The sequence below is a fragment of the Phascolarctos cinereus genome, unplaced genomic scaffold (assembly GCF_003287225.1).
Source record: "Phascolarctos cinereus isolate Bilbo 61053 unplaced genomic scaffold, phaCin_HiC Scaffold_5;HRSCAF=322, whole genome shotgun sequence".
In the NCBI taxonomy this organism is placed as follows: domain Eukaryota; kingdom Metazoa; phylum Chordata; class Mammalia; order Diprotodontia; family Phascolarctidae; genus Phascolarctos; species Phascolarctos cinereus.
This window is the reverse complement of record NW_027555958.1, coordinates 446,998,130-447,019,559: the sequence shown is the minus strand read 5'-3', so window position 1 is coordinate 447,019,559 and position 21,430 is coordinate 446,998,130. Positions and strand designations below refer to the sequence as shown.

At 55.4% G+C, this 21,430-nt stretch overlaps 1 protein-coding gene across 1 annotated transcript; it reads left to right on the top strand.

Moving 5' to 3' along the window:
• Positions 1-7,021: 7,021 nt before the first annotated feature.
• Positions 7,022-19,678, top strand: HECTD3 (HECT domain E3 ubiquitin protein ligase 3). Its single transcript, XM_020987573.2, has 21 exons — positions 7,022-7,463; positions 7,977-8,137; positions 8,817-8,909; positions 9,158-9,293; positions 10,819-10,934; positions 11,144-11,257; positions 11,364-11,446; positions 12,127-12,292; positions 12,479-12,560; positions 13,338-13,520; positions 13,595-13,647; positions 14,962-15,026; positions 15,435-15,538; positions 16,686-16,805; positions 17,091-17,180; positions 17,323-17,529; positions 17,755-17,884; positions 18,108-18,182; positions 18,336-18,417; positions 18,863-18,934; positions 19,399-19,678. Exons 1-21 carry the CDS (start codon positions 7,119-7,121, stop codon positions 19,481-19,483), a joined length of 2,562 nt encoding a protein of 853 aa, XP_020843232.1. The 5' UTR covers positions 7,022-7,118; the 3' UTR covers positions 19,484-19,678.
• Positions 19,679-21,430: the final 1,752 nt, after the last annotated feature.

The window sequence follows — 21,430 nt, the reverse complement described above, 5'->3', positions numbered from 1 at the left end:
GTCGGTGGTCACATGACACGTCACCCTGAGGATCTGGGGCTGCCCTAGCCGATGCCTGCAGGACCCCTTTATTACCGTAAAGTCCAGAGCAGAGGCGCAACAGAAGGTTGTGGAGGGGGCGGGACGGACGGACGTGGGAGGCCTCCCCGGCCGCCCAGGGATGGAGGTGTTAGTGGGAAAACTGAGGCCCAGAGCCGGGAGACGATCTGCTTAGGCCCTAAGCCTTAGGGTCATTCAGCAAGGAAGCCTCAGTGGAGGTAAAATAGGAATAATCATAGCATCTGCCTCACGTGCTTTTTCGTTGGAAACCTTGAATGAGCTCATGTCTGGACAGATATTTCAAACCCAACTTTGTTGTTCAGTCATGTTTGACTCTATGGGACCCCATTTGGGGTTTTCTTGGCAAAGATACTGGAGTGGTTTGCCATTTCCTTCTCCAGCTCATTTTACAGATGAGGAAACCGAGGCAAACAGGGTTAAGTGACTTGCCTAGGGTCACACAGCTAGGAAGTGTCTGAGGCCAAATTTGAACTCAGGTCTTCCTGATTCCAGGACTGGTGCTCTATCCACTGCACCTCATGGGTCTCTGCAAACTTAATAGGGCTCTGGGTGTACCTTCTGTGGAAGATCCCATCGAATTTGCAGATCTGCCCCTTGTCCCATGGGAGTAACATGGGGACCCTTAGCCCTTCCATAGGCCCAGGCTTCCCCTTTGGTCATCCTTTCAGTGCTAAGGAAAGTGAAGGCTGCATGAGGAAGTGCCACGAGTGGGCAGGGACTTGCTTGGTGGAGGCTCCTGGGAAATTCAGTAAGACTGAAGGTAGAGACGTCTGGAGCAAATCAAGTCAACAAGCATTTATTATGCACTTATGGTTTGCCAGGGACTATCCTGATAGCTGGGGATACAAACACAAGCAAAACCCCCCAAAAAAACCCCAAAAATTGTCCTGCTCTCAAGAGGCTTACATTCTAATAGGGTTGGGGAGGGTCCAGGAGTGATGGGGAAGCCCAGAGGAGTGTAGCCTGATGGGAAATGAGAAGATGGTTCTCCGGGGCTCCCTCCTTGAATGAACATTGTTCAATCAGAGGAAGGGAGGGTTGCTGCTGAGGTGTGAGTTCCAGGGTGGAAGTGATCTTGCAGGATAAAAAGCTTTCTGGTCAGGATGGAGACGTCTAGAGGAGGGCAACTTGGTAGGAAACAGGGGAACAGAGAAAGGCAACCACTGGGGCTGCTGGACCAGAGTCTAGAAGAAAACCAGGCATTTTCCCCAAAGGCAAGAGGTCTGAGGAGCAAATGCATTCCAGGAAGGGGGTGGGAGCAATGCAGTGTGACACACGAAACAGTGTGACAAAGGCCAGTGCACATAAGAGCAGTCCCAGACCCATCTCCCTCTTTTTCGATTTTTAAAAATTAAAGGAAAAATTTTAGTTTTCAACATTCACTTTTATAAGACTTTGAGTTCCAATTTTTTTTCTCCCTCCCCAAGACAGCAAGCAATCTGATATAGGCTATACATGTACAATCGTATTCAACATATTTTCATATTAGTCATGTTGTGAAAGAAGAATCAGAACAAAAGGGAAAAACTACAAGAAAGAAAGAAAAAAAGGAGAAAACAGTGTGCTTTGATCTGCATTCAAACTCCACAGTTCTTTCTCTGGATGTGGATAGCATTTTTCATCATGAGACTTTTGGAGTTGTCTTCGATCCTTGCATTGCTGAGAAGAGATAAGTCTATCAAAGTCAGTCATTGAACAGTGTGGCTGTTACTGTGTACAATGGTCTCTTGGTTCTGCTCACTTCACTCTGCATCAGCTCATACAGATCTTCCCAGATTTTTCTGAAACCATTTCCTTCATCATTTCTTACAGCACAATCACATAACACAACTTGCTCAGCCATTCCCCAACTGATGGGCATCCCCTCTATTTCCAACTCTTTGCCACCACAGAAAGGGCTGCTATAAATACTTTTGTACCTGTAGGACCCCACTTCTCTTAACACAGCCTGAGATCGTCCATTTAGAGGAATGAGATTGTCTGTACTCTTCATTTGGCAAAGGGGGAGACAGAGAAGTGGCATGGCCCACCTATGGTCCCATAGACAGTAAGTTGCAAAGTCATGATTTAAACCCAGGTCATCTGAATCCAAATCCAGATCCTGTCTACCTGTCCCTTGCCATATGCTGAGGATGAGGAGCACTTGGTACCCATTTGCCTCATTGGTCCCTCTAGTGTCACTTACCTCTTTACCCAGCCTTGACTCCAAACTACTTTACGTTTTCAGTAATTCAGTCTAGAATTCTTTGTCCCCCCCGCCATCCAGTTTCTGAACCTGTATATCCTTGTCTCTGAGATGTATTTAATTATGTATTATTATGTATCTAATCAAGGCATATTGGATCAAAATGGGTCAAATCAAGCCTTTTACAAATCACTACCAGGTCCCAAGTCTGCTCACTGCTGCTCAGCAATCCTTATACTGCCCTCCCACAGGAAGTATGAAAAACCTCCTCCTTCCCCTCACCTGCTACCCCTTCCTCAGGATTAAAACCATCCATCAGCCATGAAGTCAGCATCATAACCCCCTCTCCCTGTCTTTCCCCTTATAAAGGTGGGGGTCACTTGAATCAAGCAAATCAAATCAAATCATCTAAATACTGAATCAATTGATCAAAGGTATTAATTTGGTCTTTAATCTATTTGGAAGAAATGAAAGGGGCACCTAGGTGGTGCAGTGGATAGAGCGCCCGCCCTGAAGTCAGGAGGACTCGAGTTCAAATCCGGCTTCAGACCAAACATTAACACTTACTAGCTGTGTGACCCTGGGCAAGTCACTTAACCCCAACTGCCAAAAAAACCCCCAAGCTGTTGGATGAAATTAAATAAACCGAAGCAAGAAGTGCAATGGGATTGGTTGAGGTGACTCAGTCACACCTAGTGGGGTTCATTTGGAATTCAGATATGTGGGCAGAAGGAGTTCTGGCCAAGCTCTTGAGAGGGAATTGCTTGAGGAGAACTATATATGCTCTCTAAGCTTGATCCTGCCTTCCCCTGGACTCTGCGTGGGAGAGTGCGTAACATTTTATACCTGCTGTTGTTACTATATCACCATAGTAAGTACATGTTTCTATATACTAATGAAGTCTGGCTAATTGCTACCAAGTGCTAATGCATCGGGGAAGCACACCCGTGGGGGCTCGTGAGCTATAGAAAAACCATTCCCTCAGGCCTCGGGTTTACCCCTAGAACCCTAAGGGTGACAAATAGTAGTCACCTTCTAGAGTCCTCATCCAGTCAGGGTGCTAGGGGATTGGAAGAAGGAGATCAGAGTCTGTGCTGTGCCCTGAACACCAGAGATTCCTCTGCTTCAAAATTTTATGTTTTTCCTGGGATTCCAAATGACCCCAATGCCATCTTCTCCCCTTTCTCCACCAGATCCCTGCTCAGGCATCAGGCCCTCAATCTCTGGCAGCTTCAGCTCGGCCCCATCCCTCCCCCTGGGCCACTCCTGGTTCACCTCTCTCCTCCCCTTCACTGCTACACTCTGAACCCGTGGTCTCCATCTACTCCAGATGCCCAGTCTTCTACCTCCTGGAGCAGGGCTTCTTATCAGGTGCCTGGGCTGTCCCTGGTCCTGTGCTGAGCACCAGAGAACCCCACTCCCCTGCCCTCCAGGAGCTTCCAGTCAACTAGGGGAGCCTATGCAAAAATAAAAAGTACTTGCAGAGTAAAAGAAGAGAATAAGCACCTACTATGGGCCAAACACTTTACAAATATCTCATTCAATCCTCACAACGACCCTGGGAGGGAGGTGCTATTATTATGTCCATTTTACAGTTGAGGAAACTGAGGCAAATAGAGGTGAAGTAACTTGCTTGGGGTCACAGTAAATAAGTATCTGAGGCTGGATTTGAACTCTGGTCTTCCTGTCTCCAAGTCCAGTGATCAGCCATCATGCCACCAGATGCCTCCAATAAATACAAATCCATATATGGCTCTAGAATAAATGCAGATGGGGGAAGGGAGAGAGAGGAGTCAGGGTTTGAGCCCGGGTGATTAGGAGGATGGAGGCACCCACCATAGTAATAGGGAAGATTAGAAAGGGGAGGATTTAGGAGGAAAGATAATGAGTTCAGTTGAGTTCAAGATGTCTCTCGGGCATCCAATCTGAGACGTCCAATTTGAGACGTCCAGAAGGCAGTTGATGACACAAGACTGGCGCTCAGAAGAGAGTTTGGGGTCCAACCTATCCACCTGCAAGTCATTTGCATAAAAATGATCATTGAACCCAAGGTGGCTGATGAGATCCCCAGGGAGATGACAGTGAGGAAGAAGAGAAGCCAGCTTAGGACCAGTCGCAGGGGACACCTGCCAAGTGTGACCTGGATGAGGATGGAGCGGAGGAGGCTCAGACAGGTAGGAGGAGAACCAGGAGAGAGCAGGGTCTCAGAGACCAAGGGTAGGGGGTCAACAGAGTCAAATGCGTCAGCCACTGAGGTGCAGAAGAACCAGGACTGAGGAAAGAGTATCAGATCTGGAACCTCAGGGGCCTTAGTCACTTTGTTTTTGTTTTCTCTGTTAGGTAATGGGGTTAAGTGACTTGCCCAGGGTCACACAGCTAGTAAGTATCAAGTGTCTGAGGCCGGATTTAAATTCAGGTCCCTTCTGACTCCAGGACTGGTGCTAAATTTATCCACTACACCACCTAGCTGCCCCTCCTTCATCACTTTGGAGGGGGTATTTTGGGTTAAGCGATGAGGTTGGAAGCCAGATTGCAAAAGGTGGAGGGGCCAGGGAGAGAAGGGGAAGTGGAGGCCTCACTGGAGGTGACTTTTCTCAGATTCGGGCTTCAGAAAGGGAGGGATCCAGGACATAGTTGGAGGCTCTAGGTCTAGGCCAGGGGTGAATTTCTGTGAAGTCTGGATTCAGGCAAAGGGCCATACTTGAGATCAGAGGGCCACATGTGGTCTCGAGGCTTCAGGTTCCCCACCCCTGGCCTAGGCTCTAGGGAAGGGCTGGTTTTTTTTTTTTATTGTACCCTGTATATCCTGGCTCCCCACCTCAGAGAAGGGTGGGCCTCGTCAGTGTTCCAGGGGTAACCCTGAGGGTTGAAGGTCTCTCTTTTCTTAAGTACCATCAGCTCAAGTCCCCCCAGCTGTATTCCCTTCCATTTACTGGGGGCCTGTGCCTAGCACCCCAGTTCTGTTGAACTGCTTAATATCAATTAGCAAAAGATATCACCAGAACAAACGCACAAAAATCCCTCTCAACAGCCCAGGGGCATATTCCCTGAGGGAGAGCTGAGGTTGGTGAGTGACTAGGGATGATAAGGAGAGAACATTGGGCTGAAGATGGGAAGGGATGGGAAGAAGATGGTTCACTTCGAAAGGCTGGCCTTGGCAAGGACAAGGCCCCCCTCTTTGTTAGAGACTGGAGGGAGAGTGGGAGGTGATGACAGGAGGTCTGGGGATGAAGAGAAGGGGAGAAGTGGGACCTCTTGTGTACTCCTTCCTTCCTTCTCTCTTTCTTTCTTTCTTTCTTTCTTTCTTTTTCTTTCTTTTTCTTTCTTTCTTTCTTTCTTTCTTTCTTCTTTCTTTCTTTCTTTCTTTCTTTCTTTCTTTCTTTCTTTCTTTCTTTCTTTCTTTCTTTCTTTCTTTCTTTTCTTTCTTTCTTTCTTTCTTTCTTTCTTTCTTTCTACCAGCCTCCATTTTCTTAGCAAAGTAGGAGGCAGGGTCCTTAGGAGAGGGAGGGGGGAGCTTGAAGGGAGAAGAACCAATTCAGAGCAGCCTCCATGGGAAGTGAGACAGAGCATTCATTCAGGCAGACCAGGAGGATTGCTTTGCTGCAGTGAGAGCCCAGCTGAAGTAAAATTACATAAACAAGTGGTAGATGCAGTTAGCTGGGTTGTATGACATCCGGCTCTGTTCAGCAGCATGTGAGTAGGAGCTGAGGAGGTCAATGCTGAGGGTAATTCAGGGTTGGAGTTCGGCTAGGAATGGTCAAGCCGGTGAGGAATTCAAAATTACATTCAACTGGAAGCTCCCTTCCTTTGTATTCCCAGCACACAGTAGGCACTTAAAAAATGCTTGAAGTCAGAGCAAGGACGATGTCAGGGCAAAGTACTGAGGTGTAGAAGGAAGGATTTAGCAGTGATGAAGAACAGACAGAGATGAATGAGAGCAGGTTAGAGTCATAGAAGAATGTCTGAGGTTTGTGATCAAAGAACTCTCCATTGTGTTGGGGAGGGACGGTGAGCCACGGGGAGATTTGCGGTGATGGGAGCTGATGGGGTTTGCGGAGGCTGAGAGCTGGGAGGCCAGGGCGTTTGGAGAAACATCGACAGGACGGGGATAACATGAAGTGCAAGGTCAGGAGTTAGGATGGGGAGGAGGATTAGGAGCCGGCGCTGAGAGCTCCCAGAGGGAGGAGGCGTCTGTGCAAAGGGAAAGGTTTGACCAGAGTGGGCTTCGAAGGAAGAGGAGCTGCCGAGCGATGGGGACGGGACCCTAGGACCAGCGTGATGGGGGCGGGGCTGGACCCTATCGGGGAAGCTGCCAAGGGTGCTATGGGAAGCCAGCAGTGGGGAGCCAGGGGCTGGAAGGAATCGGAGGGGAAGAGGTTCCGACGGAGGGGATTGATTATGGAATGGGAGATGCAGAGGGCACAGCGGGAAGAAGGGGCGGCAGGCTTGGAGTCTGGCCAGGAGGGGTAAAGGAAGGGAGGCGGAGGTCAGGGCCAGGCAGAATAACCGCCTGATACCGGGAGGGCAGTGACTTGGCCAGGGCCAACTGGCCACTATACGTCAGAGCATAGTGCAGCAGAGCCCCAAACTTGTGGGGTTGGGGGCGGGAAGCATGGTGTAGCTGAGCCCCATCCACGTGGGCCACGGGGCGCAGGAGCCGGGTTCAAAGGCGCACACGGGTGCGGCCCTGGAGCCGCCGCTTAGGGCTGCGGGACTACGCGGGGCAATACGGCCGTGCTGCGGGACTACGCCGGTCTTTACGGCTGGGCTCGGAGGTCGCCGGCTGTGCGCTGTTGCGGGGCGCCAGGTCGGAGGTTCGAGTCCCGCTTCCGCGCTCTTGCCCCAGCCGGCTCCCCGCTCTCCGCGCTGGGTTATGGCGGGGGGCTCCGCGGCCGAGTCCCCGCACGGGCTGTTGGGCCGGGTGCGCTTCCTGCAGGAGGCGGCCCGCTGCCTCCGCGCCGCCCGCCCCCTGCCGCGGCCGCTGGCCTTCGTGCCCCTCGAAGTCCGCTACAAGCTGTGCAAGGACCCCGCGGGCCCCGGGCCCCCGCGCTGCGTGCTGCCCGTGTGGGCGGCGCCCGACCCCGCTGCTGCCGGGGCCGCTGCCAGGCGTGCCGGGCGAGGCAGCCTGGGCAGCATCGAGGTGCAGCGCGGGGGCTGCGTGCGGGCCACGGGCGAGGAGCTGTGCAACAGTCATGGGCTCTGGGTCAAGCTCACCAGGGTGAGGGGCATCCTCGGGGAGGGTGGGACGGTGAGGGGAAGGAGCAGGGAGACCCACCCTCCCGAAACACCGGGCATTTGCCTGTGTCCTTTGCCCTCGTCAAGCTGGCACCTGGCCCATCCCGAGGCCCGGCTGCTTCCGGCTCTGCCCAGGTGGCCAGACCTAGACAGGGGAACTAGCCCCAATGGAGGAGGGAGGGTAAGGGAAGGGGACAGGTTCCCGAGGCCCAGGCTCAGGTCCTAGTGGCCCCCCGGCAAGACAGAGCCCAGAGTAGAAGAGCCCCCCATGCCCCAAGGTCTCCCCACAGAGGCTTCCTGCCCAGCCCTGCGATGAGTAGGGATGGAGGATGGGTGGAGGATGGAGGGATGCATGGATGGAGAGATGGAGGGTCCAGGCCCCCTTCCTCCATCTCCCCCCTATCGCCCCTAGTCCTGCCCCTGGCTGCACCGCCCCCGCAGGGTCCCAGGGCAGCCCCGACAGGGCGGGCGGCTCTGAGCCTCTGTCGGCCCCCAGGAGCAGCTGGCCGAGCACAAGAGCAGCTGTGACCTCCCCGAAGGCTGGCTCCTGGCCTGCAAAAATGCCGAGGGCGGAGACCGCCTGGTGCCCGTGGCCTCCATCGACCGCCTGCAGAGGCAGCAGCAGCTCTTTGGAGTGGACTTCAGGCCCGTGGTCAGGTCAGCTGCCCTGCCGTGGGACTGGACGCCTAGCCCCCCACCCCCCACCCCCCGCCTGCCTTCCTCTTCTGGATGTGCCTCTCAGATTGCTGGGACCTGCCAGTCCTCTGACCCTGCTAGTGCAGCTCATAGGGGGGGTAGAGAAGAGAAGGGGGGGGTGGGAAGAGAAGAGGGGTGGGGAGGGGGAGGGAAGGGGGAAAAGAGAAAGAGAAGGGGAGGGGGAAGGAAGAGGGAGAGAGGGGAAAGAAGGAAGGAAGGTGGACGGAGGAAGGAAATCTATACTTACTAAGATCTTAGGCTGTGCTGGGCACCTGTTAACCACTTTAAAAGTACTACCTCATTTAATCCGCACAAACACTCTGAGAGCTGGTGCAGTTATTATCTGTCTTTTACGAGGAAGCTGAGGCAGACAGGTTAAGTGACTTGCCCCTTACTTCCTGCGTCTAGGCCCAGTGCTAGCACCTAACTCTATTTCCATCTGGAATATAGTGGCAGTGAGAGGGAATAGTAGGAAATAAATCTGGAGAGGAAGGTGTGGAAGGGCCTTAGCTTCTGCTTTCCTCCTCAGGAACGGGGAGCCTTGTCTTGAGCTGAGAAGGGTCGTGGCTAGGCCTTAGGGGACAGCCTGGACTCTGGGGCTGATTCCAGCTGTCAGACTGCCCCTCCCTTGTGCCTGCAGGTGGGAGCAAGTGGTAGACCTGAAGTACTCCCTACGCTTGGGGGCCCAGCCGAAGCCTGCAGAGGAAGACGCTGAGGCTGTGGAGAGGCTGCTGTAAGTGTTGGGGTAGGGAGGGAGCTCTTTTCTTAAATATTTTTTGGTTAGATTTGTTTAACTCTGAATGGGCTTCATTGAGGGCCCCCAACTATCATAATTTTCTGTCTTTTTCTGCCTGCCCCTCTTTTTAAGCTTTCCTGTAATGGAGGGAGGTCTGGGTCTGGTCTGCAAGGTCTGGGGGAATATGGGAATCTCACCCATGTTCCCATTCTTGGCCTGATCCGAGGTGGGGGTGGGGCGGGCAGGTATGTGCCACCAACATGGACCTATGAGTGTGATGAGGACCTGGTCCACTTCTTGTATGATCACGTGGGCAAGGAGGACGAGAATTTGGGCAGCGTGAAGCAGTATGTGGAGAGTATCGATGTGTCTTCCTACACGGTGAGGGTCAGCTGGAACCCGGAGCCCGCTGCAGCACTCCCCTGGCCCCCCACTGTCCCAGTGTGTGCTGCTCACCTGGGATACAAAGGTAGAAAATGACACCAGCCTGCCCTCAGGGAGCGCCGCCTGCTCTATTTGGCAGCTGGCATCCACACATAGGCAGATAGAATTACCCCAGGTAGGATATGATGAGAGCGTCACAGAAGAGAGTGTGGATGTCTGGGGCTTCAGCAAGACTGAGGTGACCCTGTGGCTACAGAGCTAAATCAGTAGAGTAGAGTGGATGGGCCTGGGATTAGAGGCAGAGGCCCTGAGTTCTAATCCTGCTCTGCTATTTCCCACCTATGTAACCATGGGCAAGGTCTTTCATGACTTCCCCGGGCCTCGTTTTCTAGGCAGGGTTGGCCTCAGTGATGTCTGATTGCTGCAGGGACCAGACAGGGCCTTCTGCTTGATCTGGGAACTTCTATTTCTTGGTCCCCACCTCTCCTGTGAAAGGAAAGAGGTCCTTTCTCCAGGTTCTGCTCTGTGGCTGTGGTGCTTAGCCATCAGAAGTGCCCAGGGTCTGTTTTGTCTTGGCGTTTTTTCCACATGCACTGTTGTGCGGTGGCCTCTGTGGACACTATCCTGGTTCTGCTCTCAGCCCTGCATCAGTTCATGCATCTTCCCCAACTTTTCCAAATTCTTCACGGCCGTCACTTCAGATGGAGCAGTGATAGTTTATGGGTTCATCCCTTTCCTGCCGTGGGCACCCACTTTATATCTGGTTCTGTGCTGCTGCCGGAGAGATTGCTTTGAATATTCTGAGGTCTGTGGGACCTTCCTTTCGGAGGTCTGTGCCCTGGGCCAAAGGGCTTTCATCCCTACTGTGGCATCATTCCCAATTGCTTTCCAGAATGCAGACCCAAGTCTTCTGACTCTTGGTCCAGGACAGAGCTAGGAGTAGGGGTGGGGGGAGCTGCCCAACAGGGAAAGTTTCCCCACACTGAGAACTTTCCAGAATGGACCAGGCTGCCTGAGAGGTAATGAATTCCCCATCCCTGGAGGGCTGCAAGCATGACTACTGTTTGGGGTGTTCTGGAGGGATTCCTGTTCAAAGCCTGACTGGATGAGATGCCTCAGAGAGCCCCCCCAGCTCGGGTGTCTCTGACCCTTTCTATGCCCCCTTGTGTCTCTGCCGGTTGTTCTGCTCAGATAAACACACACACATAGCTAGTGAAGAGCCCAGCTGGGATTTGAACCCACAGCTTCTCACTCTGAGGCCAGAGTCATGGTGCGGAACTCCCCAACCTTGGAGCTCTAGAATCAGGAGGGACCTCAGGGATCATCTGGCCTACCCCGCTCCTTTCCAGGCCCTAGGGGGAGAAGGGTCTTGGCCGAGGTCACACTTACCCAGGGAAGAACCAGGATTGGAACCCAGGGCCCCTGACTCCAGACCAGGTGCTTCCAGTGGTGCCCTTGCACTGGGCTGAGTTGGGGAGGGAAGGCTGCAGCTTGGCTGCCCTCACCTGTCCCTTCTCCTCAGGAGGAATTCAACGTGTCCTGCCTGACAGACAGCAATGCAGACACCTACTGGGAGAGTGATGGGTCTCAGTGCCAGCACTGGGTTCGCCTCACCATGAAGAAGGGCACCATCATCAAGTGAGTGCAGGCCCTTCTCCCCCTGGGCCCAGGGGCCACCTAACCTTCCCCCGGGACGAGGCCACCTGTGGCCCTTCCTCCCACCCCTGGCCTGCCTTCTGGAGGAGGGCACCCGGCCAGTTCTGGGAGGGCTCCCTGAGAAGGGCACCCAGCCAGTTCTGGGAGGGCTCCCTGGGAAGCCCCTTTCAGCCCTCCTGGTCTCCTGCCAGGAAACTGCTGCTCACAGTGGATACGACAGATGATAATTTCATGCCCAAGCGAGTTGTCGTGTATGGGGGTGAGGGGGACAACCTGAAGAAGCTGAGTGATGTGAGCATTGATGAGTAAGTGGTGGCCCTGGGTGGGGTGGGGTGTGCCCAGTATTGGGGGTGCATAGGCAGGGCCCTTCCCTGAGCGTTAAATGGGGAGCATCTTTCTGTCCTTCCCCAGGACCCTGATTGGGGATGTCTGTGTCCTGGAGGACATGACCATCCATCTTCCTATCATTGAGATCCGCATTGTGGAGTGCCGAGGTGACATGGCAGGGAGCCGGCACAGGCAGGGGGAGGGGGGCCAGGCCAAGGGAGGTGAGCCTGGGGCTCTGGGGGTGAGGGGATACCTGGATGCCCTTAGCTTGCCCTCTTCCCTGTTTTCTCTATAAAATGTAGGGGTTGGACCAGGGACTCTGAGGTCAGTCCCTGCAGGATGCTGGGCCTTCCTGCTTAGCTGGGAAAGCCTGGGGAGGGGAGGTCAGTGAGACCTCTGGAGGGCAGCAGAATGGCCCTAAGCTCTTCCAAGGGCAGAGGACTGATGAGGATGGCTGGGCCATGGGACAGGATGGGGGGAGGAGCAGGGCAGAAACTCCCTTGGGAGGCCATGGGGAGATGAGAGTGGAGCCTGGAGGTCAGCGGAGGTGGATTTGAGAGCAGCAGCATAGGATGGGGATTTTGGTTTGCGTGCCTGTATGCGGGTCGTGTGTCTCCTGCCTTGTCAGTGGGGAGGAGAGAAAGTGAAACTGAAAATAAACTAAAATTTAAATTAAAATAAAAGGAGAGAAACATTAGCCTGGAGATGATAATTATACCTAAGGGAGCTGAGGGAGGAGAGGGCTTGGGCACCTCTGTCCGTGTTTCAGTGAAGGGGCTGCACTGAAGGTGGGGCTGGGGGTGAGGGAAGCTTTGGGGGTCAGACTCACACAATCCCTCCCTGGCAGATGATGGAATCGATGTCCGCCTTCGTGGAGTCAAGATCAAATCCTCCAGACAGCGAGACCTGGGGCTAAGTGCCGATATGTTCCAGCCTGCCAACCTGGTACGCTACCCACGCCTGGAGGGCACGGCGCCCGAAGTCCTCTACCGCCGGGCTGTGCTGCTGCAGAGGTGCTGGGGCTTGGGCCCCCTGGGTAACCCTTGAGCTGGCTTCCACTGGTCCAGCGGCATCACCCCCCACACCTCATCTTGGTGCCAGCAGTGGTCAGAGGCTGGGTGGCTCCCGGGGAATTCCCCTCCCACCCCGGCTAGGCTGGGCCCCTCCTGCAGCCCGCATCTCTGCTGCCCCCTCCCCAGGTTTATCAAGGTCCTCGACAGCGTCCTGCACCACCTCGTCCCTGCCTGGGACTACAGTCTGGGCACCTTCAGTTACATCAAGGTGAGTACCCGGGCCTGGAGGGGAGGCAGAGCCTGGGGGCCTGGAAGACCCCCTCAGCGCAGGCCCCCGAGGCTGGATCCAAACAGCCATGCTCTCTGTGGCATATGCTGGGATACCTCCAGTGACAGGGAGCTTACTACCTTTCTTCCTCCTCACCCCCAAAGACTTTTACAAAACTCTCTCTTGATCCTTGCAACAAACCCTGGGAATTAGATACTATTATTATCCCCATTTCCAAGATGAGGAAACTGAGGTAGAGTTCACGAAGCAGCTCGCCCAGGGTTGCACAACAGTATTGGTCTGAGGCTGGATTTGAACTCAGGTCTCCCCAGCTCCAGGCCTGGTGCTGTACCCACTGTGGACCACCTAGCCACCCCTTCCAGATCAGAGACAGAGATGGGCAGTGCACTACTGCACTGAGTGAGTGGCAAAACAGGTTGAGGGGGCAGCTAGGTGGCACAGTGGATAGAGCTCTGGCCTTGGAATCAGGAGGACTTGAGTCCAAATGTGGCATCAGACACTTGAAACTTACTAGCTGTGTAACCTTGGGTAAGCCGCTTAACCCTGATTGCCTCACAAAAACCAAAAACCAAAAACAGGGATTGAGGATTGTAGAGTTTCCAGGAGGTGCAGAGAGAAGGGGGTCATCCCGTGAGCGGTGGTGGGGCCCGGCTCCGGCCTCAGTCCTGTGCCTCAGGTCCAGGCCTCCTTCCCCCACCACACTGCTTGCCCAGAGCTCCCGGGGGGCCTCATGCAGCATCCCCCAATACTCCCCAGCAAGTCAAGCAGTTCCTGGTGCTGTCTCGCCGGCGCCCGGCCCTGGTGTCCCAGTGTCTGCGTGACTCGGAGAGCAGCAAGCCCAGCTGCATGCCCCGCGTCTACATCAACCGCCGGCTGGCCATGGAGCACCGCGACTGCCCAGCCCGGGACCCCAGCTGCAAGAACGCTGTCTTCACCCAGGTCTGCCGCGGCCCGGGGCTGGGGGAGGGGGGCTGGCCGCAGGCTGCTCACGCTCTCCTCCCCCCCCGACCCAGGTGTACGAGGGCCTCAAACCGTCTGACAAATATGAGAAGCCTCTGGACTACAGGTGCGTCCCGGCGTGGAGGCTCCTGCCCTCCTCTCCTTGCTCCAAACACTTCTGTGGCTCTCTGGGGCCCGCTGAACAAGTGCAGCCACCGCTTCTGGCCTGGCCTTCGAGGCCCTCCTTTGCCCATGCTGCTTGTTTGCCTGTCCATCCATTCAGCAGATAAAGCAAGCATTTATTAGGCACCTGCTGTATGCTGAGCGCTGTGCTGGGCCTGGAAGACACAGCATTTAGGGGTGAACCTTGACCTCTGGGAGCTTCCGTCTGAGGAGGGGGAGATGGGGACACAGGCACGGGCAGAGGGCCGTATGCATCACCGTGACGGCGTGTGGGTGTTCTGGGGGGCCGGCCTCAGGCTCCTTGGGATTCTTGGTCGCGATCAGGACGCAGAAGGGCCCAGTCACAGTCAGGTGCTGACCAGCGCCTCCGAGGCCGAGGCCAGTCCAGACCTGCATAGGGAACCCTCTGCAGCATCTTGGCCAGGGAGCCTTTTGTCTGCTTGGATACCTCTGAGAACATTTTCTCCCCACTGCTCTTGGCTCTGTCCAGACAGAACAAGGCTGATCCCTCCTCCTGGTTCAGCCCTTCACATACTTGGAGGCAGCCATGCCTCCCAAATCTTCTCTAGTCCAGACTAAACATGCCCTTCTTTGGTCAGTCCTCATGGTTTTCACTGCCCTAGTCAGCCCCCTGGACACTGGCCACCTGTCCCTGTCTTTCCCGTAGAAAGGGAGCCTTCCATCTAAACTGCCGCCTGCCCTCTCAGAGCAGAGGACCCCCCCCCCGGTCATCTGACCTTGAACTTGACCCTGTCCTCAGTGGTCTGAGTCTCACCTCCCTGGTCCAGCCCCCTCATCTAACAGAGGAGCTAACTGAGGCACAGAGGGGGGCGGCTTGCCCGAACACACGGGCAGAGCAGGAGTTTCCTCAGTGCTGCCCCAGGTGCCCCCACTCTTACCTGGTAAATTCAAATCTAGCAATGCCAGTTCCTTTAGAAAGGCCCTCCACCCATTCTGTGCCTTGAACCTCCCCCTCCACCCCAGATGGCCTATTGTTGATGGCCATCCCAGCTCTGGGTGTGTGTCTCATTCCACCCCTGGACCGTCAACCCCAAGGAGCAGAATCACAGCTGTCTAAGCATACAGTTGGTGCTTAATACATGTGCATGGAATGGAATGGAGGGTGCCCTGTGTTTCCTTCCCCGCCCCAGGGCACCATGCGCCAGGGGCCAAGGGCGACATCTGGCTCTGGGTGGGCCCTGATAGGACACAGGCTGGACCGGCCAGCCACGGGATTAGGACCCCTGTTCTCTGGCAGGTGGCCTCTTCGCTATGACCAGTGGTGGGAGTGCAAGTTCATTGCTGAAGGCATCATTGACCAAGGTGAGGATGGGTTGGGAGAGCTGGGCACTGGCAGGGCCGGAGGGGGCACCTGCAGCAGGCATCGAGCAGGGAGCCTCACTACAACATCCCCAGCTCATAGTCAGGTCCCTCTGAGGAGGGATGGGGAGCTCACTACCTACCTTTGGGACAGCACAGAGGTTTTCCTTCTGCTGAGTGTGAGTTTGACCCTTTCCGTGCCCTCACCGCCCCCCAGCCCACACACATGGTGCCTGGTCCTGTCTTCTGGGGCCAAGCAGGCCTAAGCTAAGCCCGTTTCCTTGGGACAGCCCTCAGGCACCTTAAAGGCTAAATCTATCGCCGGACAGATCCTTATTGGTCTGGGTCAGGGCAGGTCCCAGAACTGTGTAAATGTATTATTTTGGTTTTTCGGGGGGTCTGTGGCTCCAGGGGGTGGTTTCCGGGACAGCCTGGCTGACATGTCCGAGGAGCTGTGCCCTAGTTCAGCCGACACTCCTGTCCCCTTGCCTTTCTTCGTCCGCACAGCCAACCAGGTAGGTAGGATCAGGGCACAGGGAACATGAGAGAAAGGCCCGGGGGCAAAGAGGGGAGCAGGGTGGCTTGGGTGGAAGGTGGGAAGGTGGGAAGGTGGGAGGCCCACCCACCCACCTGATACCAGGAAAGCGGTATGAGCCTGCAGGGGGAGGTTGCAGTCAGGCTGGAAGAAGCTGGGTCGGGGGGCCTGGGTGGATGAGGACGAATGTGCGTGTGGGACCCAGTGATACTTACCGCACAGATGCAGTTTGTCCTGGTTTTATAGGGCTCACAACAGCCCTGCTGGGGTGGGGATGCAAATATTAGCAGGCCCATTTTACAGAGGAGAGACCAAGGCCCAGGGAGGGGGTGTACCATGACCAATGAGTGGTGGAGTCAGGTCTCTGTCGGACCCTGCTCCTTCCCCTAGACCAGGCTGCTCCTCAGGGGCCAGAGGGGACCCTGAGGGCAGCTCTGGCTACAGCAGGGACAAAGCCACACTGTTGCGGACTTAGGAGCTGAAGAGCAGGGCAGATGCTCAAGGTCAATCGTCGATAAAACATTTATTAAGCACCTACTGTGTGCCTGGTAGAGGTCGCTAATGGTCAAAGGATGACATAGTGGGAGGTTATGGGATGGGACATTGGGGCCAGAAGGCTCTTAATTCTGGGGAGCTCTGAAAGCAGAGGTGTTGGGATGGGCTGCAGGGGGAGGTGAGAGCCTGGAGTCAGGAAGGGAGGAGAGGCCCCTTCAGCCTGAAGCAGGAGGCCCAGGGCTGGGTGGGGAGGGGCTCCCTTGGCCTGCCTAGCACTGAGGGGTGGGGGCAGAAGGACACGGTGGGAGAGGCCCATGTTTGGGGCCACACTCAGGCCCAGGGGACCATCATAGTTTGTTTGTAAAGGTGTCATCCGGCCTGGCGTCTGCCCTCACAGGGCCTGCACAGGACGCCGAGGCCACGGCAGGTGTGTTAGAGTCTGGTGTGTCAGGGAGGTGGAGGCGACGTCCCTGGAGAGCTTCCTAGAATCTGGCTGAGCTGGCTGGAGAGCTACCCAGGCAGCCCAGGCCAGCCCCTGTCCACAGCCCCCTTTCCACTGCCCAGGCCGCAAGGGCAGTGCTCCCCTCACCCCCACGGGCCCTGCAGCCTGAGAGCCCTGTCTCTCCTGACAGGGCAATGGAACCGGTGAGGCCCGGGATATGTACGTCCCCAACCCTTCCTGTCGAGAGTTTGCCAAGTACAAGTGGATCGGGCAGCTGATGGGCGCTGCCCTCAGGGGCAAGGAGTTCTTGGTGAGTGGGTGGCACTGAGGGACGGGTGCTCTGGCCAGGGCAGCCCAAGGGAGTGGTTTGGGGGGACCTGGCTAGTTGCCCCACAGGGTCAGTGCGGTAGAGTGGGACGTGTACTGGCTTTGGTGTCAGGGGCCCTGGGTTCAAATCCTGTCTCTAACCCTTACTGTTTGTGACCCTGAGCAAGTCACTTGGTTTCTACTGACACACCTGTGAAGCAGGGACTAGAATCCTCAATCCTTTGCTGCCATACCTGGCACCCACACAGCATGGCCCTTGTCCTGGCAGGTGCTGGCTCTGCCTGGCTTCGTGTGGAAGCAGCTCTCGGGGGAGGAGGTGAGCTGGAGCAAAGACTTCTCCGCTGTGGACTCCGTGCTGGTGAGTGCCCGCTAGGAGGCCGTGAGTCCGGCTGGCCATCAGGACACACTGTCCCATGGCAGAGGGGGCCGCTTCCATGGGTGGTGGGCTCCCTGAGCCCCTTGAGCTGTCTCACAGCTGCCCCTCCCTCTTCCTGGGCCAGGTGAAGCTGCTGGAGGTGATGGAGGTGATGGACAAGGAGACCTTTGACTTCAAGTTTGGGCAGGAGCTGATGTACACCACAGTGCTCAGTGACCAGCGTGTGGTGGAGCTTTTGCCTGGCGGGGCGTCCATGGCCGTGCACTATGAGGACCGCGGGCGCTTCATTGAGTTGGTGCAGAAAGCCAGGCTGGAGGAGAGCAAGGAACAGGTAGGGGGCCGGGGGCAGGGTGTGGGAATGGGGCAGGCAGCAATCTCCCTGTGCCCTCCTCCTCTGTTGGAGGGCATCCAGGAACAGAGGGCCAGTGACTTACCCAGGATCATCCAGCATGTGGGGCGGAGCTGAGCTTCCCACCTGGACCTTCTGCTCCAGGGGAAGGTGGGGACCCTAAGCCCCAGAGCTGAGCTGGGTCCTGTGCTACCCCCTGCCACCCAGGTGGCAGCCATGCAGGCGGGGCTGCTGAAGGTGGTGCCCCAAGCGGTGTTAGACTTGCTGACCTGGCAGGAGCTAGAGAAGAAGGTGTGCGGGGACCCTGAAGTCACAGTGGATGCCCTTCGTAAGCTGAGTGAGTCGTGGCCTCAATGTTACTGGGGTGTGGGGAGGGGGATGGTGGAGAAGGCTCTGGGCCGGGATCTCAGCTGCTTCCCTCATCAGTGGGTTGGGGGTGGAGATGGAAATGCAGCTGATCTCTGGGGTTGCTTTTTGCTGAGAATCCTCCACTTCCAGGGCTCCACCTCAGACTCCTTCTCTTTTTCTCCCCTATCTGTCTCTCTCTGTCTGCGCCACAGCCCGGTTTGAGGACTTTGAGCCATCAGACACCCGTGTGCAATATTTCTGGGAGGCCCTCAACAGCTTCACTAATGGTGAGTAGATGGGGGCCCAGCCTGGCCTGTACTGTCCATCCTTGTGATTACCATTACCTCCTGTGCCTAAACGGAGTGGGCCACCTGCATGGGGAGTGAGCTCCCAGTCATGGGAGAGCTTCAAGGGATGTCTGACCTGACCTCATTCCTCAGAGGACCGGAGCCGCTTTCTCCGCTTTGTCACTGGCCGGAGTCGCCTGCCCGCCCGCATCTACATCTACCCAGACAAGCTGGGGTAAGTGGGATGCACAGGGTTGGGGGGGAGGGGAATAGGGAGTGGGCTGCCTGGTGGAGGAGGAAACTGGTTGGGAATGTCCTATGGTCCTGCCCAAGACTAGGCGGCCTTGATGAGAAATCGGTGTGATGTAGGGGAGAGTCAGAGGCCTCGCTCTCTACCGGGCCCTGGTTTCCTCTTCCAAAGAAGATGGGGTCTAGGCTTGATGGTGTCCAGGGTCCTCTTCAGCTCTCGACCTTGCTGCTCACTGGGTGCCCAGTGCTCTTGGCTTCCAGGGGTGACATGCTACATGTGAGTCCCTGGGGGCAGCACACACAGAGAGGGTAGACCAGAAAGGGGTCCTCCCTTCACTGACTGCCTCCTGTCCCCTGAATGGCTGGGCTGGGGGCAGCTCTGAGGGTGCGGGGGTCCCTGACTCCTGACCTCTTGGCTTCCCACCCCCCAGCTCGGAAACAACTGATGCTCTGCCCGAGTCTTCCACCTGCTCTAGCACCCTCTTTCTGCCCCATTATGTCAGGTGAGTGGTCACCTCTTCATTGGGCCCAGACAGCCCCTTCCAGGGGTCTGAGGGGCTGGTTTGGGGAGGAGGGATCAACCTTCTTCTGCAGCAGTGGGAGGGAAGGTGCAGAGAGAGACATTGAGGCCAGACATCAGGAAAAAAATTTTGTGATCGTCAATTGATCCAAAGCGGAACAAACTGCCTTGGTGGGTAATGAGCTCCCCATCATTGGAGGAGGTTGGCTGATCAGAGATGTTGTGGGAGGATTCCTAGAAGGAAGCTGGGCTGGGCTGGGCTGGGCTAAATGGACCCCAAGGGTCCTTGAGAGGCTCATGAGCCTGTCCCTCCCACCACATGTCTGTCTCTGTGTTTATTGATGGGGTTCAAGGAAGCAAGATATTTGGGTCCCCACACTGCCTCGGCCTCATTTCCCCTCACACTCATACCGTCCCTTCTCTCTTTCCCTTCTCCTCCCCACACAGTGCCAAGGTGTGTGAGGAGAAGTTGAGGTATGCTGCCTACAACTGCGTAGCGATTGACACGGACATGAGTCCCTGGGAGGAGTGAGCTCCCCAGCCTGGCAGGGCCCCCAGGCAGGTTGGCACTGGGCTCTGGGTGGCAGAGTTCCTCAGGACAGCAGTGAGTGCCTTCTCTACTGTGCCTCTGCTGGGGGGCTGATGCCCTCAGCATCCTTGTGAGGTTGAGCTGCCTGGGGGGCGGGGCTGAAGGCAGCTCCTACCCCAATAAACCACTTTACCCCTCTCTTGGGCCATCTGTGGTTTCTTGGAGTCCTGGGGGTCCAGGGGTCAAGGCAGCCTCTGCTCTGTCTGGTCTCAAGTGCCTTCCTAGAAATCGCCAGCCCAGGGCATCAGGGTGTGGTGCCTTCCTGAGACAGCCTCGTGCAGAGTGGGCAGGGTCAGGGGCTGGGTTCTGATGCTGCCTGGCTTCAGGTTCCTTCCCCACCACCGGTGCCTCTGGGACCTGGTAGACTCTGTTTTCTCCTCTGACAGACAGTTCTGACCATCCTCACACTCCCTCCCAAGGTACATTCTTAAGAGATTCCTCTAGGAGAAAGAAGGGCCTCTGTCCCTTCTTGGGGTGGAGGTGGGGGCTGGGAAGAGGCCTGAAATCCTGCTTTGGAGCTCTCCCCACCAGACAGAATCCTCCCGGGAGCCCTGTAGGAGTGTGACCCTGGGTGGCTGCTGGAAAAGCTTTGAGTCTTTAAGGCAGAGGGTCCTGACTCTTCTTGTGGCATGGAACCCCTTCTTAGAGGAATGTTTTTAAATGCTATATATGCAATACAGATAATTACAAAGCAAACCGATAATAGTAAAATGCAGCTACCAGATATTAAAAAAAGAAAAAGAAGCTCAGAGACCCCAAGTTAAGGGCCCTGCCTCAAGGAATTGTCCACTTATAGGGCTTGTGGATTCTTTCCTGAGGACACATGTTGGGGTGAGGGCTGAGTCCATCCTCACGGCAGTGGTAGAGAAGAGAGGGCCTTGACCATGCCTTCAGAGGCTGTGGGAGTGGGAACGATTAATCCTCCTCTGGATAATCTCCAGATGTTCAGTGTCCTTCTAGAATGCAGCCCCCAGAATGGAGCAGACTCTAGATAGGTGTGGTCTGATTAGGGCTGGGTAAGGGAGGGATGATCACTTCTTTGGGCTTCCTTGGCTGCCCCATCATGCCGCTGGCTCACAGTGAGCTTGTAGTTAGTCCACTAAAACCCCCCAGAGCTTTTCCTCGTGAACTGCTCACTGTGCCTTCCTTATGCTGTGCTTGTGATGCTGATTGTCTGGACCCAAATGTGAAGCTTTACATTTATCCCTGCTGGGTTTTGTCTCCTAAGGCCCTCATGTCACAGTTATTAGCTGCTTAAGAGCAGCAGCTTAACGTTTAATATGATGGTGGTCTTTATAGACCCGCCCCCAATTAGATTAGACCCCCCAGGGCCTGGCTGCATCTCCCCTTTAGGGTTCTGGGGGCACCCCTGTGAGGTGGCCCGGTATCTTGTTAATGTTGTTGGTTTGAACCCCTGTTCTGGGGGGTTTCTTCCACCATCAGTCATCAATTTTCCCTTCAGTGTCTCCTAACCAGTGCCAGTTAATACTTCCTTATTATCATTGATATCGTTAATTAGCACCCTCAGTATCAATTTGGCCAATTAACATCAAGTAGCTTTTACCAAAAAATGTTTACCCAGGAGAATTAGCTAGATGAGAAGCATAAAAGCATCACCCCAACTGGGGGGCACACTCTCCCTTATGCTGCCTCAGTCCTTGGGAAGAAGTGGGCCCCAAATAAAAGCTGGAAATTGCTCTGGATTTGCAGTCATAGGACGTGGGTTCAAGTCTAGGCTCGACCATTTACTACCAGGTCACCTCGCCAGGCCTCAGTTTCCTCATCTGTAAAGTGAAGGGTTTGGACTAGATGACTTTCAGGGTCCCCTTTCAGCTCTAAATCTATGATCTCTGTGACCTCCTCCCTTTGAGGAGATTTGGGGAGATGGCG